The sequence below is a fragment of the Ictalurus punctatus genome, chromosome 1 (assembly GCF_001660625.3).
Source record: "Ictalurus punctatus breed USDA103 chromosome 1, Coco_2.0, whole genome shotgun sequence".
NCBI lineage: Eukaryota > Metazoa > Chordata > Actinopteri > Siluriformes > Ictaluridae > Ictalurus > Ictalurus punctatus.
In genome coordinates this window covers 25,268,286-25,290,530 of record NC_030416.2, presented here as the reverse complement: position 1 = coordinate 25,290,530, position 22,245 = coordinate 25,268,286, and the positions used below count along the sequence as shown (strand labels likewise).

The window sequence follows — 22,245 nt, the reverse complement described above, 5'->3', positions numbered from 1 at the left end:
AAATAGCATGCAATTTGAAAATCAAGTGCACTAGAGAGGGTGGATAGTACCATTTTTTATTGCCTAAGTAGTGCACTTATATAGGGAGTAGGACGGTATTTGATATTTAGTGTGTCAAAAGCTGCACATGATACTGTATGGTTCTCTAAATGTAGTTGGGCAAGTATTCAGCACATGGCAACATTGTTAGTAAATTTGGCCCGTATTTATTTTCTCTTAATATGGGTTGCAGTGTGGATGACGGAGAGCAAAAATGTGCGGTAAGGTACATTTAATACATTATTGTTTCATTTTGAGCTATATTAAATCAACCAGTGGTGTATGAGGATGGCCCATACTCGGTCAGATAGCACAGGGAGTACAAAAATATGTCTAACTAGTATTTGCATTTAGAGGCTGTTTAATCACAAAGGTCTAAAGTAACAGTTTATGTACTAAATCATCAAATGACTCAGTTTAAAAGAAAAGAGATGAAAAGGCACAAAATAGTTTGCATATTATACATTCACTGAGCAATTAATTAGGAACACATGTAAACCTACTCATTCCAGTAATTATCTGATCAGCCAATCAGGTGGCAGCAGTACAGTGCATAAAATCATGCAGATACAAGCCAGGTAATGTTCACATCAACCATCAGAATGAGGAAAAAATGTGAGCTGAGTGACTGTGGCATGATTGTTGATGCCAGATGGGCTGGTTTGAGTAATTCTATAACTGCTGGTCTCCTGGGATTTTCACACATTTTCAACCGCCTCTAGGTAGAATTTACTGCGAATGGTGCAGTAAAGACAAAACACTGCACAATATGTCAAACCATGTGGTGGATGGGTTACAACAGCAGAAGCCCACATCGGTTTCCACTTCTGTCAGCCAAGAACAGAAAGCTGAGGCTTCAGTGTGCACAGGATTACCAAAACTGGACAGTTGAAGACTGGTAAAACATAGCCTGGTCTGATGAATCTTGATTTTGGCTGGTGGAGGTGGTGTAATGGTGTGGGGAAAATTTTCTTGGCACATTTTGGGTAGATAATCAATTATCGCTTGAATGCCACAGCTTGTTTGAGTATTGTTGCTGGTGCATGTGCATACCTTCATGGCCACAATTTATCCATCTTCTAATGGCTACTTCTCGCTTGATAATGCACCATGTCACAAAACAAAAGTCCTCTAAAACTGCTTTCATGAGTATAATAAGTTCAGTGTTCTTCAGTGGCCTTTCCAGTCACCAGATCTGAATCCAGAAGATCACCTCTGGGATGTGGTAGAACTGGAGATCTACAGCATGAAAGTACACCTGGAAAAATCTGCAGGAATTGTGGGATGCAATCATGTTAACATGGACCAGAATTTCAAAGAAATGTTTCCAAAATCTTGTGGAATCCATGTCATGTTTTGAGAGCAAAGGGAGACCCTACCCAGTATTAGTATAGTGTTTCTAATAAAGTGCTCAGTGGTCTCAGGAACTATTTTGGTAGAAAGAGTTGGTTTAAAAGTTTTGTTGACATATTATCCTTATAACTGTGAAGAGACTGTGAAGCTCAGTCACAACACTCTTTCCCAGCACATTTACAAAGTCTAGCTAGCTGTATGTTAATCTAAGACACAAACCACTAGAAAGTGAACTGGTTTTCTAGAAAGTGCATGAAGATGTTCGGTTTTGAAGTGAAGCAGTGGGCATGTGAGACAGATGAGCCTAGCAAATTGATGGATAAAAGAAGTTGTGGAAGAAGCGGTGCTGTGAGCTCAGTTAGAACCAGGGTCTGCATAAGAACAAAAACAGTTTACTGTTCATAAAAAAGTAGCCCAAATGATCAAACCAGCCCAGTGATCAATAAAACCTGTCCAAATCAAAACCCGTAAATAAAACAATTTTCAGATTGTATAAAATTTTTTGAAACTTAAGGTTGTTTAACTTAAGGTTAAACAAAACTTAAGGTTGTTGCAGTGTACTGATGCTCCAGTCTAATCTCAAACTAGAGTTTTGCAGTTTTTAGCCGTGGAATATTCTTCATTGTACCCCATCGCTGCTGAATCCTCAATTCTGTGGGTCAAGTCTCAGGTTTCTATTAATACACTATAAACACTCGTATAACGGACACTCCACATCGTTTCTACGGTTACATTTTTAGGAGAATATATTTATTCAGCATCTATGGATGAGACTCCACTGTCAGCTCAGTCAAAGATAGAGCTGTAAATTGCATTTACATTTATTCATTTAGCAGACGCTTTTATCCAAACTTACAAAAAAAAAAACAACGTAGACTTTCCTATATCAGAAAACTTTCCCAGGACAGACGGCTTTGCACTTTGCTGTTTCTCTGCACGAACGTATTAACTAGATGGAGCAAAAAAAGAGAAGCTGGTGAGGGAACAACTGTATATAACTGCTGTAATAAGTGATAACAGGAACTAACATGTTTCACAATGTTAACTCGGAACACCCTCAGAGATCTTTGAACCACTGTGGAATTTTTATGTGTCGGAGATGGACGCAACTGCAGTTAGAAAGTTTAATGAAACTTGTAAATAAATCCAAAACATGGGGCAAACTCATTATCAGGGGCAGGCAGAAAGTCAGGCTATCAGCAAACGACAATACAGAGACAAAATGCACAAACGCATCAAAAAGGCTTGTTAAATCAGGAGCTAAAACTCTGAGCATTACTTCACAAAGTTCCTTTGTGAGAGTCTGTGTTTATATAGGGAGTATGTGTGATTGGGATCAGGTGTTTCTCATCAGTATTCGGGTAAGCAAGAACATGCAGTTGAGGAGAGGTGTATGGGATTGTAGTCTGTGACAGCCAGGTTTGTATGACGCGTGCAGTCTGGGAGGTGGAGTTCTCAATGGATTCCAGCGTGGGTGTGACTGACTGACTGACTGACTGTGTGGAGTAATTGCAAAGGCTATAGAGTTGAATGATGGTGTAAAATAGCACTTAATATGTCTTCGTTTTCTATCTTTGTTAAAGGCTTGTATTATTTCCAGCATTATTATCAGTGAAATAATCAGGTCTAATTTGTGTAAATTTCACATACTGCTTGCAGGAATTTGGCATCATGTGCGACTGAGTAACTGGCTTTTTGTTGTTGTTGTTTTTTTTGTTTTTTTTGCTTCTTTTCAGCAGGGTCAATTCACAAAAAAAGACTCTAACTACTAAAGAACCGACCATTTGTGTTCAGTGGTTACCAGTTCTCTTTCCATCTTAAATGCACTACCAGTCCCAGAGCTTGTGGTGTCTGATACTGATACTCAGTACTGATCCAATACTGACACATGTAGGGATAAAATATTAAGGGTTAATTACTTAGCCCGCTGCTCTCCTATGACCAAGGATGGAAATATGTGCAGCCGAAGGTTGAATGCGTGTTTTTAATTTATGATTTATTTATCTGACTCCATTTAATTAATTATCTGACAAAAGATAATCTTAGTGTTGGAAGTATAATACCTCAGTGTTCTGATTATGTTTAGTCTAAAACAGTTTCATGCTAAGCTTTCAATAATAATAAAACTTATTTTTGTTAGCTCAGAGTTTTATGTCGATGTTACAAGTCTAGCCCTTTCCTATTTACTTGGCAGAGGTCGATTCTAGCTTGTCTAACATACAACAACTTTCACTTATGAAACTATTCCATAAACAACCATAAAAATACCGATCGTGTACTTTTAATGCAGCATACTCTCTTACAGAAGAACTGCTGAATATTTAAAGATAGAAATAACAAATTAATTTTATTAAACAAAAAGGAAGACATAGAATAGAGACAAATGTAACTTACAGAAATGTGGACCAACGTCTGACATAGGATGTGCGATGGTAATGGCATTAATGGCAAAAGGGCAGCCTCTGATGTTATAAGCCACTCTCTATGTCAGAAGCCCCCTTGGGTTATCCCAAGTATATCCTCTTATACCCCCGAGCCTCTTTGAAATGTATAGTGACCAAGATACCAAATGGTAATGATTGTTTTATGGCAAGATGGAACCCCCTGCTGATTAGCTCACCCTAAGGAGCTGTATGTTAATTAAGTTCCTGAGAATGGGTTGGTGGGATCAAAAGGAAAGATGTCCCCTATTCAAACCAGGGGTGTGTGTGTGTGAGAGAGAGAGAGAGAGAGAGAGAGAGAGAGAGAGAGAGAGAGCTAGAGAGAAGAAAGCGCACATATTGCAACATATATTGTAAATGTTGTTTTTCAGCCTATATGATATTTATGATTTCACCATGAAGTATGAATAAAAATGATACCAAACATGCCCTGAGAAACACTGTAATTAAACACCGTTCAGACGACCAGTCTTGGTTTACCTGGTATCTCTGAAACACATTTCTGATCATTTCAACCTACCCAAAATGTAGAAATCTTCTACACATGCTTTTTAGTAATCGTGGCAACTGTCAGCAAGCTTTTGTTGCCAAGTTACACAAAACATCAGAGGTGTAATGGTGCTGTGTGGAAACATAGTTTGTGCCCTGTTTTTTCACATGCAAGATCTGTGCTTTGTTAGTTAACATAACTAAAGGATTCACTCGTCGATAAATGTCCATAATCACAAAGGATTATGAGATCAGTTTATGAAATGAGATTATATAAGCAGGCGATCACTTTGGGTATATGTTAATATTCCTGTATTATCCACCCACTCCTACAGGCACTCTATGGATGATGACCTCTTGTTGCCCTACGCTGGTACTCATGGCCCGTCTCATTCCCATCGGTACGTGAGGGACTGTCAGCCTCTCATCCACGGAAACTTAACCCATGAAACCTGGCCGGCTAGTGCGCACCCTGGACCTCCTGTAGTATCCAAGACTTTTGTCTCAGGAATTGGCAACAGTGCAGTGAAATGGGTGAGTGGCCACATCACAGTGGTTCATGACCCGCTGAGAACAGTGTCAGTGCTGGAGCCCGGAGGCCCCGGAGGCTGTAAGAGTTTCCATAGAGAGCTTGTGGAAAGCACTGCTAAAACAAGGAATTGTCTGATCGCGCAGAATGGTGGATATTTTGTCACTGAAGATGGACAGTGCTTAGGGAACATTGTGAGCGATGGCAGACTGGTACAGAATAGCGGAGGAGTGCAGAACGCTCAGTTCGGCATCAGGAAGGATGGGACAATGGTGTTTGGGTAAGTTTTTGTTTGGTTTGGATGAATTTCAGCAGAGGTTGTTAAAATGTTGCAATTAATAATTTAGGTATATAATTTTAATAAAGTGGTGGAATGTGAATCAAAGCACATCAAACTTGTTTTCTAGGTGCAATTATGATTCATGAATATAAAAGTTACCATTTTAAGCATTAAAATTGTGTATGTAACTTATTGAACTGAGACCAAACTGAAACTCGCTTAGAATTAATTTACACTGAACAGTCTAACAGAGCTAGAGCCAGATCTCCCTGCAGCTCTCACCTGGTTTCCCATTGAAGCTAAGCAGGGTTGAGCCTGGTCAGTAGCTGGATGGGCGACCTCCTGGGGAAAACTAAGGTTGCTGGTGGAAGTGGTATTAGTGAGGCCACTAGTGGGTGCTCACCCTGTGGTCTGTGTGGGTCCTAATGCCCCAGTATAGTGATTGGGACACTATATTGTAAAAACAGCACTTTATTTCAGATGAGACGTTAATCCGAGGTCCTGACTCTCTGTGGTCATAAAAATCCCAGCACACTTATCGTAAAAGTGTAGGGGTATACCCTGGTATCCTGGTGAAATTTGCCCTTCTCTATCATGGCCTCCTAATAATCTCTGAATTGGCTACATCACTCTCTCCTCTACACTAATAGCTGGTGTTTGGTGTGGTTCTGGTGCACTATGGTTGCGGTCTCATCATCCGGGTGGATGGTACACACTAGTGGTAGTTGAGGAGACACACACACACACACACACCCCCCCCCCCCCCCCGCCATATTATGTAAAGCGCTTTGAGTGTCTAGACAAGTGCTATATAAATGTAACTGTAAGCATCCTAAATACTATTATTCTCAACATGGATTTAATTTTCCTTTTTAAGCCATGCAGACTTCAACAAAATTATGTGCAATCGGTTTTCCACCTTTTCTTCAAGTAAATTATGGATGCACCACAGTTCTCAGTAGCAAATGAACAAATCATAGATATGACACACAACAATTTTTGCTGAATAGCTGAACATACTGGCTTTGTGAAACATACCTCAAACAAATTCAATTAAATTATTTTAATTAATGGTATATTTTTTTTCCACAGCAAGTAGAGGAAAAAAATACTGAATCATCAACAAAAAAAAAAAAAAAATCATAATTAGTACTTTGTTGCTCCTCCACGGGTTTCTATGATGGCCTGAATTATTTGAGGCATGGACTTCACTAATGAAAAACAATATTCTGAATCAAGCTGGTTCTAACTTTCTCAAATAGTGGTTGACGGCTCAGCTTTGCAGGATCGAGCCTTGCCATGGACCAATTTTTATTTATTTTTTTTAATTTCCACCATAAATATTCAATGGGATTGAGATCCGGACTGTTTGCTGGTCATGTCACTGAGTTGATTTGCCTTTCCTGAAGAAAAGCTTTAACACTCTTTGCTCTGTGGTAAGATGCATTATCATCCTGACAAAGGACTTCATCATGAAACCTATTTTCTAGCGATGGAATGAGAAGTGTCCAACATTTCAGTGTACACCTGTACATTGACTGTTGAGGTCTCTCCTAGTCCTTTACCTGACATGAAACCGCATATCATAAATGAGTAGAAATTTGATTGTTTTCTTCAGGCAGTTTACATGTTCCATTAGGACAGCACCAGATAAAAGTTCCAGCATCATCTCCTTGGCCAACACAGATTCGTGATTCATCACTGAATATCACGATTGCTTCTCTTTAGCCCACTGTAACCTTGTTTTCTTCTGTTTAGGTGTTAGTGCTGGTTTTCGTTTGGCTTTTCTATACGTAAATCCCTTTTCCTTCAGCCAATTTCTTACAGTTCTGTCACAATCATCGACCCCTGTTTCTGCCATTTTGTTTTTCATTTGTTTTGTTGTGCATTTTCTATTTTCAAGGCATAGGGCTTTGAGTTTTCTATCCTGATGTTTGCCATCTTCCTCGGTCGACCCATATGTTTTCCTTTTATAATCTTCCCGTTTTGTTTATACTTGCACCATTTTAGACACAGCTGACTGGGAACAACCGACATCTTTTTCCACACTTTTGTATACATATATTACTTTATTTTTTTATTATTACTTTTATTCCACAGTTTTATAATCCTTTCCATTGTTTCAATTGACAATTCTCTTGTTGGGGCCAGGTTTCCTTTCAAAAAGCCCAAGGTTAAGGTCTGTAAGCACTGTTTTTTTTGGGGGGGTTTTAAACTGAAGACTAATTTTCATTTTTAGACTTGTGCTGGTATTGTTTTAGAAATGCAAATTACGAGGTGTTTCCGTAATGTTTTCGTCAACATTGAGTGATTTCATTTTTTTTTCTCTACATGATCTGGAATAAAATATGCCATTAATTAAAATCATTTCATCTAACTTGGTTGAGGTATGTTTCACAAAGCCAGAAAGTTCAGCTATTAAACAAAAATTGTTTTGTCATATCTGCGATTTTGTTTATTGCTACGAAGTAAAAAATCCGTGTGAGCAGGACTATTCGAAAGTGTATTGCAGCTGGAGGCATTTTATAAAGTTGACTTTTTTTTTTTTTAAAGCTTAACGTTTTTAAAAAGCAAGTTTAGTGTTTAGGAGAATCATTTTGAGATCACTATTACCAGTCTAGAATGATCAGGTGGAAATGTGTCCGAAGCTTATTTATTCATTTTATTTATTTTATTATTATTTAATTTTTTAATTTTATTAATGATAATAGTATGATGAAAGTCAAGGAGAATCAAGTGATTTTAAACTATCGTTATAGGCTAATAAGGACCAGAATGCCAAATCTCACTCTTGGAAACCTAATAGTGAAGGACAAACATGAACTGTGGACTGCAAAAATCTATTTATTCTTATCAAGCGCACAAGATCGATCAAAACGGACTGAATGCATCAGCACCTGCCTCAGCTGATCCAGCTGTAAATGGACATTTTATTGATCAGAGTAAATCCGGAGCTCTTAATCACTCTTAACATGCAATGTTCAAGAACAAAAAGGATTAGCCAGGAAAGGTCTGAGAAAGCAGAGAGTCAAAAACACAGAACTTTTATATAATAAATGGATATTCACAAATATCAATGAGGAACTGGTTATTAATTTTGAAGTGTTAGGGTTCTATGAAATTTTCCGGCATGAGATAAAGGTGTTTGTACATTGGTGTGTCTTCGGGGGGGGGGGGGGGGGGGGTCATTGGAAATTCTGTTTGAATGTTATTTGATTATTAAACAGTAAGATTCAAACAGTGAATCAGTGAAAGGAAATCTCCACCCTGAAAGACAAAAAAAATTACATTTTATTGAAATATATTTATGATGATGATTTAAAAATATTTATTCTGGTGCTAAAATTTTTGTTTGGTGGTGGGGTTTTTTAAATTTATTTATTATTATTATTATTTTATTATTATTATTATTATTATTATTATTATTACTCCTCTTAGAGGTTAGTAGTAGTGCGACACTCTGATGTCACAGGGCGACATTGCTAGTACAGTTACAGTGGTGTACTGAGACTCTTAAAGGACTAAAGCGCTGCTGCATCACTATACAGGCTACATCCACGTTAATCTGGATAAATCTGAAAACGCATCTTTTTCTCCACGTTTTGGCCTTCCATCCAGCACAATGACTGCGTTTTTGACCAGCAACAATGGAGTTTTGAAAACTCTCTCCCAAGCGGATATGTTTGAAAACGGCGTTTTGGTATTGTAGTGCAGCCTGAGAACATGGAGATATTCAAAAACTATGACGTATTTTTAGTCATGTGACCAGTTACATTCAAAACAAACAAGATGGTGGACGATGTTGTACTGCAGTTGTTGTGCCTGCAGTATATCCAGTTTTATAGCGTTGATGAAGAGTAATATCAATTTATACACCTTTCAGATTCACTTTTAAACATGTGCCTGACGGAAATGACACTGGCCAATGCTTGTTACGTTTTTACACATGCGCTGAAAAGGGATGTAAGCATTTTCAGTCGTGATGGTGTGGACGAGCAATTTTTGGAAAACTCTTGAAAACGCCAGTGTAGATGGAGAGTATTTTATAATGAAAATGCAGTTTTCAGATCTATCCGGATTAATGTGGCCTATCGCACTCTCTCTCTCTCTCGCTCTCTCTATCTCTCTCTCTCTATGTCATCCCCTTCTCTCTCTCTTTATCTCTCTCTCTCTCTCTCTCTCTCTCTCTCTCTCTCTCTCTCTCTCTCTCTCTGTCATCCCCCTCTTCTCCATGCTGGTAGGTATCTATCAGAGGAGGAGGTTTTGGACACAGTAAACCCTTTTGTGCAGCTGGTCAGTGGGGTGGTGTGGCTGCTCAGGTCGGGAGAAGTTTACATCAACGAGAGCTTGCAGGCTGAATGTGCCAAGACTCAGGAGACAGGTACTTCGCACTGCTCTCAGCTGGTGCAATAGTTCAGAACTGTGGGAGCTCAATTTCTCAGAAGCACCGAACTAAACTCTGTTTATTCGTATAACTTTACTGACTGCATTGCAAATAAGGGAGAATATCACACATCCTGTATGTTCCAGGAACATTCCAGACTTTCGTCGATGTGATCTCAGCCCGGACAGCAGTGGGCCATGATGCGGAGGGCAGACTCGTTCTCTTCCACATTGATGGCCAGACAAAAACCAGAGGGTGAGAACAGATATTGTAGAGTCTGTCTGCGGTGGATTGTGTACACTAATAACATAAATTCTGATGTACTCCAACACAAAGTGGAGTTTACAGATGCTGTGGAAAGTATACAACTTAAAGACACTCCAGATGTGGAAAAAGTGCAAAAGTTACAAAAGAAAATGCTTTGAACGTGTTTGGGTATTCTTTTGTTAATATTTGGTGTTTTCTCATTTCATATTTTCCCTTTTAATAACCAAAAAAAAAAAAAGAAAATGAAACACTGAAAATACACTCTCAGAGCACTTTATTAGGAACACCTTTACACCTACTGGTTCATGCAGTTATCTAATCAGCTTGGTGGTGTGTGGTTGTGGTGGGTGTGTGTGTGTGTGTGTGTGTGTGTGTGTGTGTGTGTGTGTGTGTGTGTTTGTACATCTTTCCCACTACTGTCCCCTACACTATGATTCACTTAAACAGTGTTTAACCTGTTTTACATTAAGGCGTCGTGGAACCTGTTCGATAGTACAATGTGTACAAAGTGTCTTGATATTGGCACCAGTGTTTCCAATGCCTAGGTGATCTTGGGAAAGGCACCCAGGTATATTCATCCCCTAATAAAACACTTTTTAATTATTAATGCATTCATTTCAAAACAGTGCACTTTTAAATTAGCTGATTTATACAAAAAAGACTGATGTACATTTACTAGGTTTTGGATTAATATCCATAATGTCCACCACTTTTCATGTTGTAAGGAATTAAGAATATTTGAATCATTATATTTATAAGCCCAGTTTTTAATTAGAAGGTGTGTGTGTGTGCGCCCAGTATGAACCTGTGGGAGGTGGCGGAGTTCCTGAAGAAGCAGGGAGTCATCAATGCCATCAATCTGGATGGAGGTGGCTCTTCCACTTATGTCCTTAATGGGTCACTGGCAAGTTTCCCCTCAGATCACTGGTATATAAATCCTACTTGGCCATTTTTAGCCATCATAAGTAACTGTACACCTCAAGTGCGGTACTATGTATAAATGAGGATAGATGGCCTGAAAGTACATAGTGATGATGATTATAAGTCACTGTATTGACCATAAACGTTATACTATGAACCACTACAGTATCTCACAAAAGTGAGTACACCCCTCACATTTTTGTAAATATTTGATTATATCTTTTCATGTGACAACACTGAAGAAATGACACTTTGCTACAATGTAAAGTAGTGAGTGTACAGCTTGTGTAACAGTGTAAATTTGCTGTCCCCTCAAAATAACTCAACACACAGCCATTAATGTCTAAACCGCTGGCAACAATAGTGAGTACACCCCTAAGTGAAATGTGCAAATTGGGCCCAGTTAGCCATTTTCCCTCCCTGGTGTCATGTGACTTGTTAGTATTACAAGGTCTCAGGTGTGAATGGGTAGCAGGTGTGTTAAATTTGGTGTCATCGCTCTCACACTCCCTCATACTGGTCACTGGATGTTCAACATGGCACCTCATGACAGAGAACTCTCTGACGATCTGAAAAAAAGAATTGTTGCTCTACATAAAGCCTATGCTATAAGAAGATTGCCAAGACCCTGACACTGAGCTGCAGCACGGTGGCCAAGACCATACAGCGGTTTAACAGGACAGGTTCCACTCAGAACAGGCCTCGCCATGGTTGACCAAAGAAGCTGAGTGCACATGCTCAGCATCATATCCAGAGGTTGTCTTTGGGAAATAGACATACGAGTGCTGCCAGCATTGCTGCAGAGGTTGAAGGGGTGGGGGGGTCAGCCTGTCAGTGCTCAGACCATACGCTGCGCACTGCATCAAATTGGTCTGCATGGCTGTCGTCCCAGAAGGAAGCCTCTTCTAAAGATGATGCACAAGAAAGCCCGCAAACAGTTTGCTGAAGACAAGCAGACTAAGGACATGGATTACTGAAACCATGTTCTGTGGTCTGATGAGACCAAGATAAACTTATTTGGTTCAGATGGTGTCAAGCGTGTGTGGTGGCAACCAGGTGAGGAATACAAAGACAAGTGTGTCTTGCCTACAGTCAAGCATGGTGGTGGGAGTGTCATGGTCTGGGGCTGCATGAGTGCTGCCGGCACTGGGGAGCTATAGTTCATTGAGGGAACCATGAATGCCAACATGTACTGTGACATACTGAAGCAGAGCATGATCCCCTCCCTTTGGAGACTGGACCGCAGGGCAGTATTCCAGCATGATAACGACCCCAAACACACCTCCACTGACTTGCTAAAGTAGCTGAGGATGAAGGTGATGGACTAAACCCTATTGAGCATCTGTAGGGCATCCTCAAATGGAAGGTGGAGGAGCACAAGGTCTCTAACATCCACCAGCTCCGTGATGTCATCATGGAGGAGTGGAACAGGACTCCAATGGCAACCTGTGAAGCTCTGGTGAACTCCATGCCCAAGAAGGTTAAGGCAGTGCTGGAAAATAATGGTGGCCACAGAAAATATTGACACTTTGGGCCCAATTTGGACATTTTCACTTAGGGGTGTACTCACTTTTGTTGCCAGCGGTTTAGACATTAATGGCTGTTTGTTAGGGATGCACCGAAATGAAAATTCTTGGCTGGAGCCGAAACCGAATATAATGAAAAACTTGGCCAAAGGCCGAACACGTTTTTTTCGTGTTTTTTCCATTTATTTTGACATTTTTTTCACCATTGCATAAATTAAGTAGTCAAAATGGGCTTTTTACTATTTTGACTTGCTTTTCAAAGAAAAAAATCAATTACAAAAACTACAATTTCAAAATATTTATTTAACACTGAACATTTTTTTCATTCCAGCATGCATAGGTTACCAACAAGGCACAATATAGCTTTAAATAAATAAATGAGTACAATAAAAAATATTTTGATGTGGTCATCTTTGATCCCCCCTTGGTTAGCCTATGCTGGGCCTATAACTGACTGCTGAAAGAATGGAACACTCTGTAGCCTACAATTAAAAACGCATTGACGAGTGCAAAAAATGATTATATTCGGTTATATACGGCTGATTATATTGGGGATATAGACCGCTTGCGTCCCTGTACACCTTGTGGAGTATTATAGTAGATATAGGATAGTTAGATACGTAGTTAATGTTAGGTTCCTTGATAGATTTAGTTAGTTTAAACTATAGATTAGTTCATTTAGTCCCCGCTGGTTTTTCCACTCCCAGTCCATAGTACTAGTTCATGTTTCTTGTCTTGTGTTTTGACTCTGTTTTCTGCGACTCTGATTCCCTTTGCCTGTCTTGACTAAGTTTTTTGGATTACAATTTGGATTTGTCTGCCTGCCCTTAAATAAATAAGTCTTTACCTGCTTCCGTACTCTACTCCCTTACGTCCCGCGATGTGACAGAATACTCCGGAGCAAAAACAAAACAAACCCACGTGTCTATAGTACACATCCGAAGAGCACGTAGCTCGTGCACGCGCGCGCCCCCTCATCGAGGTCGTGACATTCGCGCGTCTCACTCTGGTTGCTAGGCTATTTGGTAGCTTCATCAAACACGTCATTGTTCGGTCAGATTTATTCGGCCGAACACCGAAAATGTTTTTTTTGCTGTTTTTGGCCAAATAATTTTGGTTGCAGAACATTCAATGCATCCCTACTGTGTGAGTTATTTTGAGGGTACAGCAAATTCACACTGTTACACAAGCTGTACACTCTCTACTTTACATTGCAGCAAAGTGTCATTGCTTCAGTGTTGTCACATGAAAAGGTATAATCAAATATTTACAAAAATGTGAGGGGTGTACTCACTTTTGTGAGATACTGTATATAAAATACACGCACTCTTGTTTGCTAGCTTTGCCACGTTTAACTGTTCTCGTGTTCTCTACTTGCTGTGTGTAGTGCGGATCCGATGTGGCGCTGCCCTCGGGCCGTGTCCACTGTGCTGTGTGTGCACGAGCGTCTCTGTCAGCCTGAGGACTGCAACCAGCACGGGACCTGCGTGGACGGCCAGTGTGTGTGCCAACCCGGCTGGGCCACGCCCACTTGTGCCAATTTAACCTGCCAGCCAGCAGACTGTGGAGACCATGGGCTCTGCACGCCAGGTGAAATTATGCATGTGTGCATGTGTCTGTTTTTGTGTGTTAATGAAGTAAAGTATTTAACTTATATTAGTGTGCTATATGCGTTAGAATTACATTGGTATGCATCTGACAAAAACAACCATAGAATGTTTTTTGTTTTTTATAGACACAACTGTCAAAAAAACTATTAAAGATATGTCTTTGCTGCTATGATTTACTATGTTGTATGATTTGAAGGTTAAACTTGCAACACCTACGTACATCCTTGTCATTTTAGTGTGGATATACCTCACTACACAGCTGTTACTGTTTCAGTTAATTTAGTCTACACATTATATCATTGTTTATTACATTTGTTTTTTAATCTGGAAGGTAGTCTATTGTTTGCTATTACTTTGTATTATCTATTATTTATAAATTATCTCCTGCCTTTTTTTTTTGTGGTTTTTCTTAAAAGTAACTTTAAAGACTAAAAACAGACACCAGGGACCTCACTTATATGTAATGTGTTTAAAGGAGGTGTTTTAAAGGTGTTTCAATGTGTTTAAAGGAGGCTCCAGACATTTTTCACCCCCACTTAAATTAAATTTTGTTTATTTAAGATCCATGGACGCACACTAAAAGCAGATTTTCTCCGCTAAAAAGTAGTAAATGTTGTAATCCTATCAAGGTTTGTTTTCTTTCAGTGTGTACAAATAAACAATGCAATAATTAATTAACTACCTGAATGCATTTGTAATTTTAATGCTGTTTGTATTTAATAAGGAGAATGTCTCAGCTGTGCACATGGGGAACATGTTGAGAATGTTCTTCATCCTCGTGTCTCTCTGAACAGATGGCTGTGTGTGTGATGCAGGGTGGATAGGTGTGAACTGCAGTCAGGGTAAACACAGTCAAACTCAACTCAGCACTCCAACTCACACAGTATACAACAAAGGGGTATATTATGAAACATGTCACCTGGAAAATTTCCTTATAGATTTGATGATGTATCTATTGCAAGATGAATATATATTCTCATAATTTAGTTGTGTTTTATAATGTAATTTCAGTCAAATCATTGAAAGTGTTTAGGCCTAGCATTACTTAATCCAGATGTGTATTATAAACTCGTTTAGTAGTTATTGAACCCACCCATTTTTCACATGTTCACATGTCAACTGACCTACATCACTCACTGTTTCCTGCGTTGTAGAGTGTTCAGCAGGTTTCTATGGTGATAAGTGTAAGAAGACATGCATGTGCATAAATGGAGGATCTTGTGACCCTGTCCATGGGCGATGCACTTGTCCTGCTGGTTTTCATGGAGTTTCCTGTGAGCAAGGTGTGTAAAAGTAGTCAGTTGTGCAGTGTACGGGGTCCAGGTTTGGATTTATGATTGACTTGACTTGATGTGCTTTCATGTCATGTCATGAAATGATAGTACTTACAAACTGTCAACTTGTAAAAGCCGTTCTTGTCTTAGTCAAACTCAATCCACCCGCTGGAAACTTGTCATTTTGTAGAGCGCTGATGGTGTGTAACTTCAACACACACTATACAGTATATCCAGAAGTATGTGGACACCTGACCATAACACTCGTATGTGCTTTTTGAACATTCCACTCCAGATTTAGTCCACCCTTTGTTGTTTTTAATACCCTCCACTCTTCTGTAAAGGCTGTCCACTACATTTTTGGAGAGTGGCTGTGGGGTTGTGCCAATTCAGCCAGAAAAGCTTTAGTGAGGTCAGGCGCTGAGGTTGAGTCGAGAAGGTGTGGGATGCAGCCCGTGTTCCAGTTCATCCCAAAGGTGTTCATTGGGGTTGAGCTCAGAACTCGAGTTCTTCCACTCCAGCCTTGGCAAACCATGTCTTCATGGCCCTCGCTTTATGCACGGGGCCATGCATTGTCTTGCTGGAACAGGTTTGGGCCCCTTAGATCCAGTGAAAGAAAGTTGTAATACTGTAGCATACAAAGACATTCTGTCAGGGGTGTCCAGTCTTATCCGCAAAGGGCAGGTGTGGGTGCAGGGTGGTATCGTGTGCTTCGAACTTTGTTGCAGAAATTCGGGGAAGGCCCACATATGGGTGTGATGGTCAGGTGTCCTCATACTTTTGGCCAAATAGTGTATATACATACATACATGACCATAAAAATGACTCCTCATATAATTTCCACAAATCTGTCATTATGTCTTGGAAGATGCATGAAAGTGTTTCTGTTCCATGGTAGATAAAATCTGTTGATAACAGCACACTGTCTTCTCCCAGAATGTCCTCTAGGCTTCTACGGGCTTCGATGTTTGCAGGAGTGCCAGTGTAGTGAACTTTGCCCTTGTGACCCTGTAACGGGAAGCTGCAATGCAACATTCCACAGCCAGAGAAATACCAGTGTGCTGCAGAGAGGTACTGATTATATCACACTGTTGGGTCAACAGCACCACTGTATATGTTTCATATCTTGTTATTTCTAGATAAATCCTTGGAAATGGCTCCGTCCTTTTTCCTTTTTTTTAGTGCAGTGCACTGAGCTTTGTTTGACCTTTTGCTATCTCTCCATGATGCCTGTGCATGAGGTATATCTTTATGTAAAACTGTTGAGTGATTGCCTTATCATTTGCAGACCTGCATTTACAGTGTGGTGTAATTTGAGCTCTCTGCATATTTTCTTTCTTTTTGTGTTTTTTTTTTAGTTGCTGCTTTCTGTAGGCTGCATGATTTTTTTTTTTTTCACCAGCATGAGGTTTGTAGGTATTTCTTCTTAAGTCAAATCATATCTTTATCTCTCACATAGATAAACAAAGCCTTGAGATGTTTAAGGTGCAGGCGTGGGAGAATCTCACTCAGGCTTGAAGCACAAAATTGCCCAGTCCTTCAGCCAATTAAAAAGACCAGTCGGCTCCCTGATCTTTACTGCCCAGAAGGTCACTGTCTGGTGGAGATAAATGAACTTTGAGGCTGCTGATTCCTGAGAAAACAGCTAATGGCTAGCTTTCTCTCTGATTGAAAGAATACTAATCCCAATCTACCGCATATGTAGTGTATGTGTATTACTACAATCAATACTTTCCTTTATCATCAAAGGTGAAAAGGTATATGGGCAGATATTAAATTCCATTATTCCACAGCGCTGTTGAATGCTTGATTCTGATTGGTCAGAATGTGTTGATTAATTTTCTATAACAAGAGTTCTGACAATAACATATGCTGCAGGGTTTACATTACTGCACTTAAAAAAAAAAAAAAAAACGTCAGAGGTTTGTTTTCTGTGAATAGACATTTATCTAGCATATTTGCGAGGACTCTCTTGCGTCAGTGTTTTGTAGTAGTCAGGGGTAAAGCTTTTCCAACACGGGAGAGTCTTCAGGATGGAGGCCTTTTCACTTTTTCTCAGTAACATGACAAGCTGAAATCCTTTTCTTATAAACTTCTCGAGAGAGAGAAAAAAGAAGCCGGTGAGAGAACAACTGTTTATGATGTAAATGATAACAGGATCTTGTTTTTCAGATGTTCCTTAATATTAAATGGTTATAAAGCATGATGTGTTGTTTTATTAATATAAAAAAATATCACTGGCATTTATTAATCCTTAATATATTCGTTCTATCCATTAAGGTTTTAGGATGAAACTGACATGAGCCAGTGTCTTTCTTTAGCTGTGGTCCTGGCCTCATGCCGTGCTCTGGCTGCTTCAGTCATTCTCTCAAATGCAGGTTTTAAAATTGGCTCTCGTCAAACATCGCTGCCCTTACTTTTTAAGCCTTCTCTGAGTGTTTATCAAAAACACAAGTGCTTTAATTTAACCTTTTACTTCATCCCTGATTTGCACTTCGGAACTTTTCCATTCACTTCAGAGAATGAGCACCTGCTCCTCTGCGTGGATGAAAAACACAGCTGTGTCTCTTTCTCATGACTTCTATTTCAGATCTGAATCTAAAATAGTGAGCGGATCTGCGTTTGTAGCAGTTTGTAGCAATGCTGTACAAGGGGGAAATGCAGGCCTGGTGAGGAACTGAAATGTTTGTTTCCTCCCTTTCAGCTGGCCACTGCCTAGCCACCCAAATGTGGAAGGAGTGGAGAGAGCAAGAGGAGGCTCACACGCAGAAGCCTTATCTGTCTGAGTAAGTGTTCACAAACATGTGCCTTCTCTTAGTCACCTGGCTATGTTATGCAACCGAATCAATAATTCCAGGTTCCTCTTGTTACTTTGGAAAAGCTCATACTTCGGCTATGTTCTTTTAAAAAGTGTGTATAGTACATGTAAGATGATTGCCATGGAAGTAGGATCAAATGCCTCACACCTTTTATTTAGCAAATCTGCACTGAGTGTCCCCACTGTGCCTGTAAAGAGCTCATTCAGTGGAGAGGCAGACGCGCATTTATTAGCCAGACCTGCCTTTCAAATGCAAGTGAGAGATTGTGAGGATTCGCGGTAGTTTTTGTGTAATTCTTTGTGTAGGCCACAGTGGCCGATTTAAAAGATAAAGCCTCTCTCTCTTGCTGTTTGTTTGTGTGTGTGGGTGTCTAGGCAGAGCTGGATGGTTATCGCTGCCGTCTTGGCTGCAATCTTGCTGACCAGTCTCACTGGAAACTTAATCCAACTGTGTGGAAAATGCAGAGGGCGTCCACAGCAGGAATATTCCTATGTACCTCTAGAGGAAGTTAACGGATCTAGGGGCCGTCCAAGACACTCGAGGATGCAACCCGCCAAAGCCCTCTTTCAACCAGATGACTCAGACTCACAAGACTCCTCCTAGCCTATGTATGTATGTATGTATGTATGTATGTATGTATGTATGTATGTGTGTATGTGTGTGTGTGTGTGTATGTGTGTGCATTACCAATAACAATAAGCAAGTGGGGTTTTTTTTCATGCAGGTCTGTCCCCTACATGGCCTGTGCAATCAGGAATAAGATGCCTCTTGGGGTATGTCCTCAATAACCCTGAAGTTTATTCATCACACAGAGAAGCAGACATTCCTACATGTCAATCCTGCTGATAGTCAGTGAGTTCACAGAGCTCCTCACAGCCAATACTGTGGTCAAAATAAAACCCACAAGCAAACAGGAGCCACTGAGTCTCTAAATTCAACCAATGACTTCTCCCTTTTTATGAATATGCACATCTGTGTATGTCTTCAGTATCCATATCGTGGCCTTTACAACACCGTCATGTAAACAGGCATTGTCACTGGCGTGTCATGATTTCTTCGTACTCACTTTGGTTTACATTTACTCGATGACTCAGGAATGTCAAATTTCGGTCACCAGGCTTGAATATTAACCAGAGACATGTGAAATCATTAGGCCACTTCTGGGCTGCTTTGTGTTCTCGATGTTTGTTTTTTTGTACTACTTGTTGCCATAGAAGCAGACCAGAACTGAACTGTGAAATCCCATAATAAGGTATGGCACTGTATTTACTTTTTATTTTTTTGTGGAAAGCAGACTTGCCCTGCTTGGCTCACAGCCTAGTACATGCAATTTCCCTGGGCATACATTGTAAAAATCATGCGCTGATTTGTTTTGATAGATTCCAAGAAACCAAAACAAGAACATTTCAAATGGACTTTGACCATTGACACAGCGAGTCTGGTTGGCAGGATGTGTTAACCCAAATGAAGGGGCATTACACCTAAATAAATGAGATGTGGAAGGGGCAGGATTACCAGAGTCAACCCTTCAGTTTTAGTGCCTTATAATACTTGTTGACTCAGTACTCCAAGACAAAGCATTTTTATGGTATCTCGCTTTCTTTTTTTTTGTACACTATTTCTATAGAATATCATTTGAATCCTTGACCTGTCTGTGAATTCAACAGTTTTAATAGCATTAGAACACATAGAAAGTGGGCTGCTTTAATCGCTAGCCGTTTCACATGTGAGGATAGTATTATGACTAATTTTATGAATCATTCTGAAAATGCACAGCTTCAGTGTTTTGTACTTAACTTTGATAATTATGGAGCTCCACCCTCCACCCTGATGACTTACCCAACCAAAAATTTACATTTATGCTACAATGTTCCCATCTATACTAACTATGAAGGAGGAAGTTCAATGCCAGTGTGATTAAATGATTGTGTAATTCAGTGGTTCCTATCCCTTGTTCTGGAGGAACCCTTCTCTGCCATTTTGTTGTCCTTTAGTTTTGGTCTAATTAACAGGCCCTTGCTGATACTGCAGTCACGTCGTATAAGAATAACTGTTATTACCATGCTTCGACTGAGGAATATATTTTACCTCATTTTCTGATTGGAAATGTAAAGCCAGAATTTTGGGATCTTCACAATTTCCCGAACCAAACCTATAAGTGAGGCAAAAGACTACTTGAAAATGTTGTGTGTCCAGTTTCCGGGTTATTTTTCAGTTTGTATTAAATTTAAAAAAAATAAGGACAGAAATATGCTAACTTTTTAACATAACCACAGCTATATGTTAAACAAAATGGTAATGTGCAAACACTGTCCCCTCAAATTTTCCCACATGACGTGAATGTGATTGAAGCAGGCTTAGGAACAGTTGGGCTTTTTTATTTTTTGTGTACTACTAAGAGATTATCGAGTTTGTCTTATGTTTATCATTTTTTTTGTATGTTTGTTTGTTCTGGCTCTCAGAACTTTGTTCTTGTGGGTTTGTCTGACCCAGTATTCCCGTCTGACATTTTATTGGACCAGTACTTTTTATTTCCCTTGCTTTAGTAGTTCCACTTGATCTAAAAGCAACATGTCAGTTATTTATAGTATGTTTTATTTCTGTATTGATGATGATTTTTGGCTTATGTTTCAATGTAGTTTTCTAAATTAATGTAAGCAATTACTAATGGTCTGGTGTTTTATTAAGTATTGAGATAAATAATGTAATGTATAATTCACACATTTTACACATCAAAACCTTGGATTTAAAAGTTTCTATTTGGCATTTTTGACAAAAATTTTTTTTTTGTAATGACTATTTTGTTAAGAGGACCCTGAATATGATATTTAAAAATTGCAAATAAAATATTGATGCTATACAGTATGTATAAATTCTAGGAGTTCATATCAAACTCAATGTTATAAAGCCATAGAATATTAGGATAGAACCTAATTTTGGATCGATATTCAACAATAGTATTTCACTGCAATTTACCACAGCATTCTAATCCTTTGATTATGATGTAATATAATAATTCCTAAAGATTTGAAAATGTTCAATGCTTAAAATGATACACTTTTTTAAATTCTGTATTAAAATGTGGTATGTGATGATCAACAGATGTTTGTTCTAAAGACTAATTCTACTAATTCTAAGTGTGAATTATTATTTTGTTTGTTTGTTTGTTTTGCACTCCCACTTCTCAAGGAATTCTGACCAATCTCATCTGGCCATACAGTTATTGTTTTTGTTTCTATCTGCCTATATTTTCTAATTAATTTAATTGGTTATAATTCCCAAAATGTAAATAAATGAGTAATTTAAACCATAGTAATCTTGGCCAGGATAAAGTCATTACTGAAATTGAATGTATCCCCATTCTGCACAAGCAAACTGCAGCATTTGGTGCATTCCTGTGTTCATGAATGTGACCTTTCTTTGTCTTGAAAGCTTCATATCTTTCCACTTAGTCCTGTCTATAAGAGAGTAGAAAAGGCCCTCTCCTTTTATTTATTTTTTTTAGTCCCATAGGATTCCAGTCTACATGTGCAGCAATGAACTATTTACTGTTATGCTTGATTACTGCCAATTCAGCGATACTTGTGTGGGCTCAAAGTTGACAGGGTTGGACATATTTGCTGTAGGTCTCTCTCTGTCTCTCTCTCTGTTTCTCCACCATCCTCTGCAATTAATGCCTGATTTTGCTAGGGTTAGGGTTATCATCATTTTGGTATGCCATTATAAAAGCTGCATTGTTTAGTTAATTGCATTAAATGACAGGGTGTTCCACCTGTCACTTTCTAGACTGCCTCAGGCGGAACACTGCCCATGGTGTGTGCTGTTTAGCTGATGCAATCCTCCACCCAGATATCAATCTGTAAGCTCATTTACATGATCTCACATTTCCTCCCCGTGTGTTACATATTATCTGCACTCTACTATGTGTTACACATATGAGCATGGTATTATATTACTTACAGATCTGTGCTGTTTGCCCTATTTATAATTGCTCACAAAAAAATAAAATTAAATTATTAACTGTATTAAGTGGCTTTATTCATTTAGCAAAATTAATGATGCATCAAATTATCTCATGGTGTACATGGTGTACATGTACCTACAGATCATTATAGCCTTGACCACCAAATTTCAGCTTTGTTTAACACTGACTTCTTCCCTGGGGAGTCAATATCACTCGATTTAACCTACTTAATTGACTGTTTATATCTGCTGAAAGTATTGTGTTTTATCTGTTCACTGTAACTTGTCTTTTTCTGAGCTGATTCATTTAAAGTATGTTTATATAATCAGAATTTATATCTTCTGTCAGA

At 39.1% G+C, this 22,245-nt stretch overlaps 1 protein-coding gene across 4 annotated transcripts; it reads left to right on the top strand.

Moving 5' to 3' along the window:
* The first annotated feature begins 106 nt into the window (after positions 1-106).
* nagpa (N-acetylglucosamine-1-phosphodiester alpha-N-acetylglucosaminidase) lies at positions 107-21,957 on the top strand. Of its 4 annotated transcripts, none has more exons than XR_008397102.1 (12): positions 107-260; positions 4,658-5,131; positions 9,373-9,512; positions 9,662-9,770; positions 10,581-10,709; positions 13,617-13,819; positions 14,634-14,681; positions 14,994-15,122; positions 16,050-16,184; positions 17,818-17,899; positions 18,311-18,540; positions 18,657-21,957. XR_008397102.1 is itself a non-coding variant. In XM_017477659.3 (12 exons), exons 1-11 carry the CDS (start codon positions 175-177, stop codon positions 18,533-18,535), a joined length of 1,764 nt encoding a protein of 587 aa, XP_017333148.1. In that variant the 5' UTR covers positions 107-174; the 3' UTR covers positions 18,536-18,540; positions 18,657-21,957. The 4 variants fall into 4 exon arrangements, 3 of the variants coding, with proteins under 3 accessions (XP_017333148.1, XP_017333156.1, XP_017333169.1); XM_017477659.3 differs by having other exon boundaries at positions 18,307-18,540; XM_017477667.3 differs by having other exon boundaries at positions 18,307-18,544.
* The last annotated feature ends 288 nt before the right edge of the window (positions 21,958-22,245 follow it).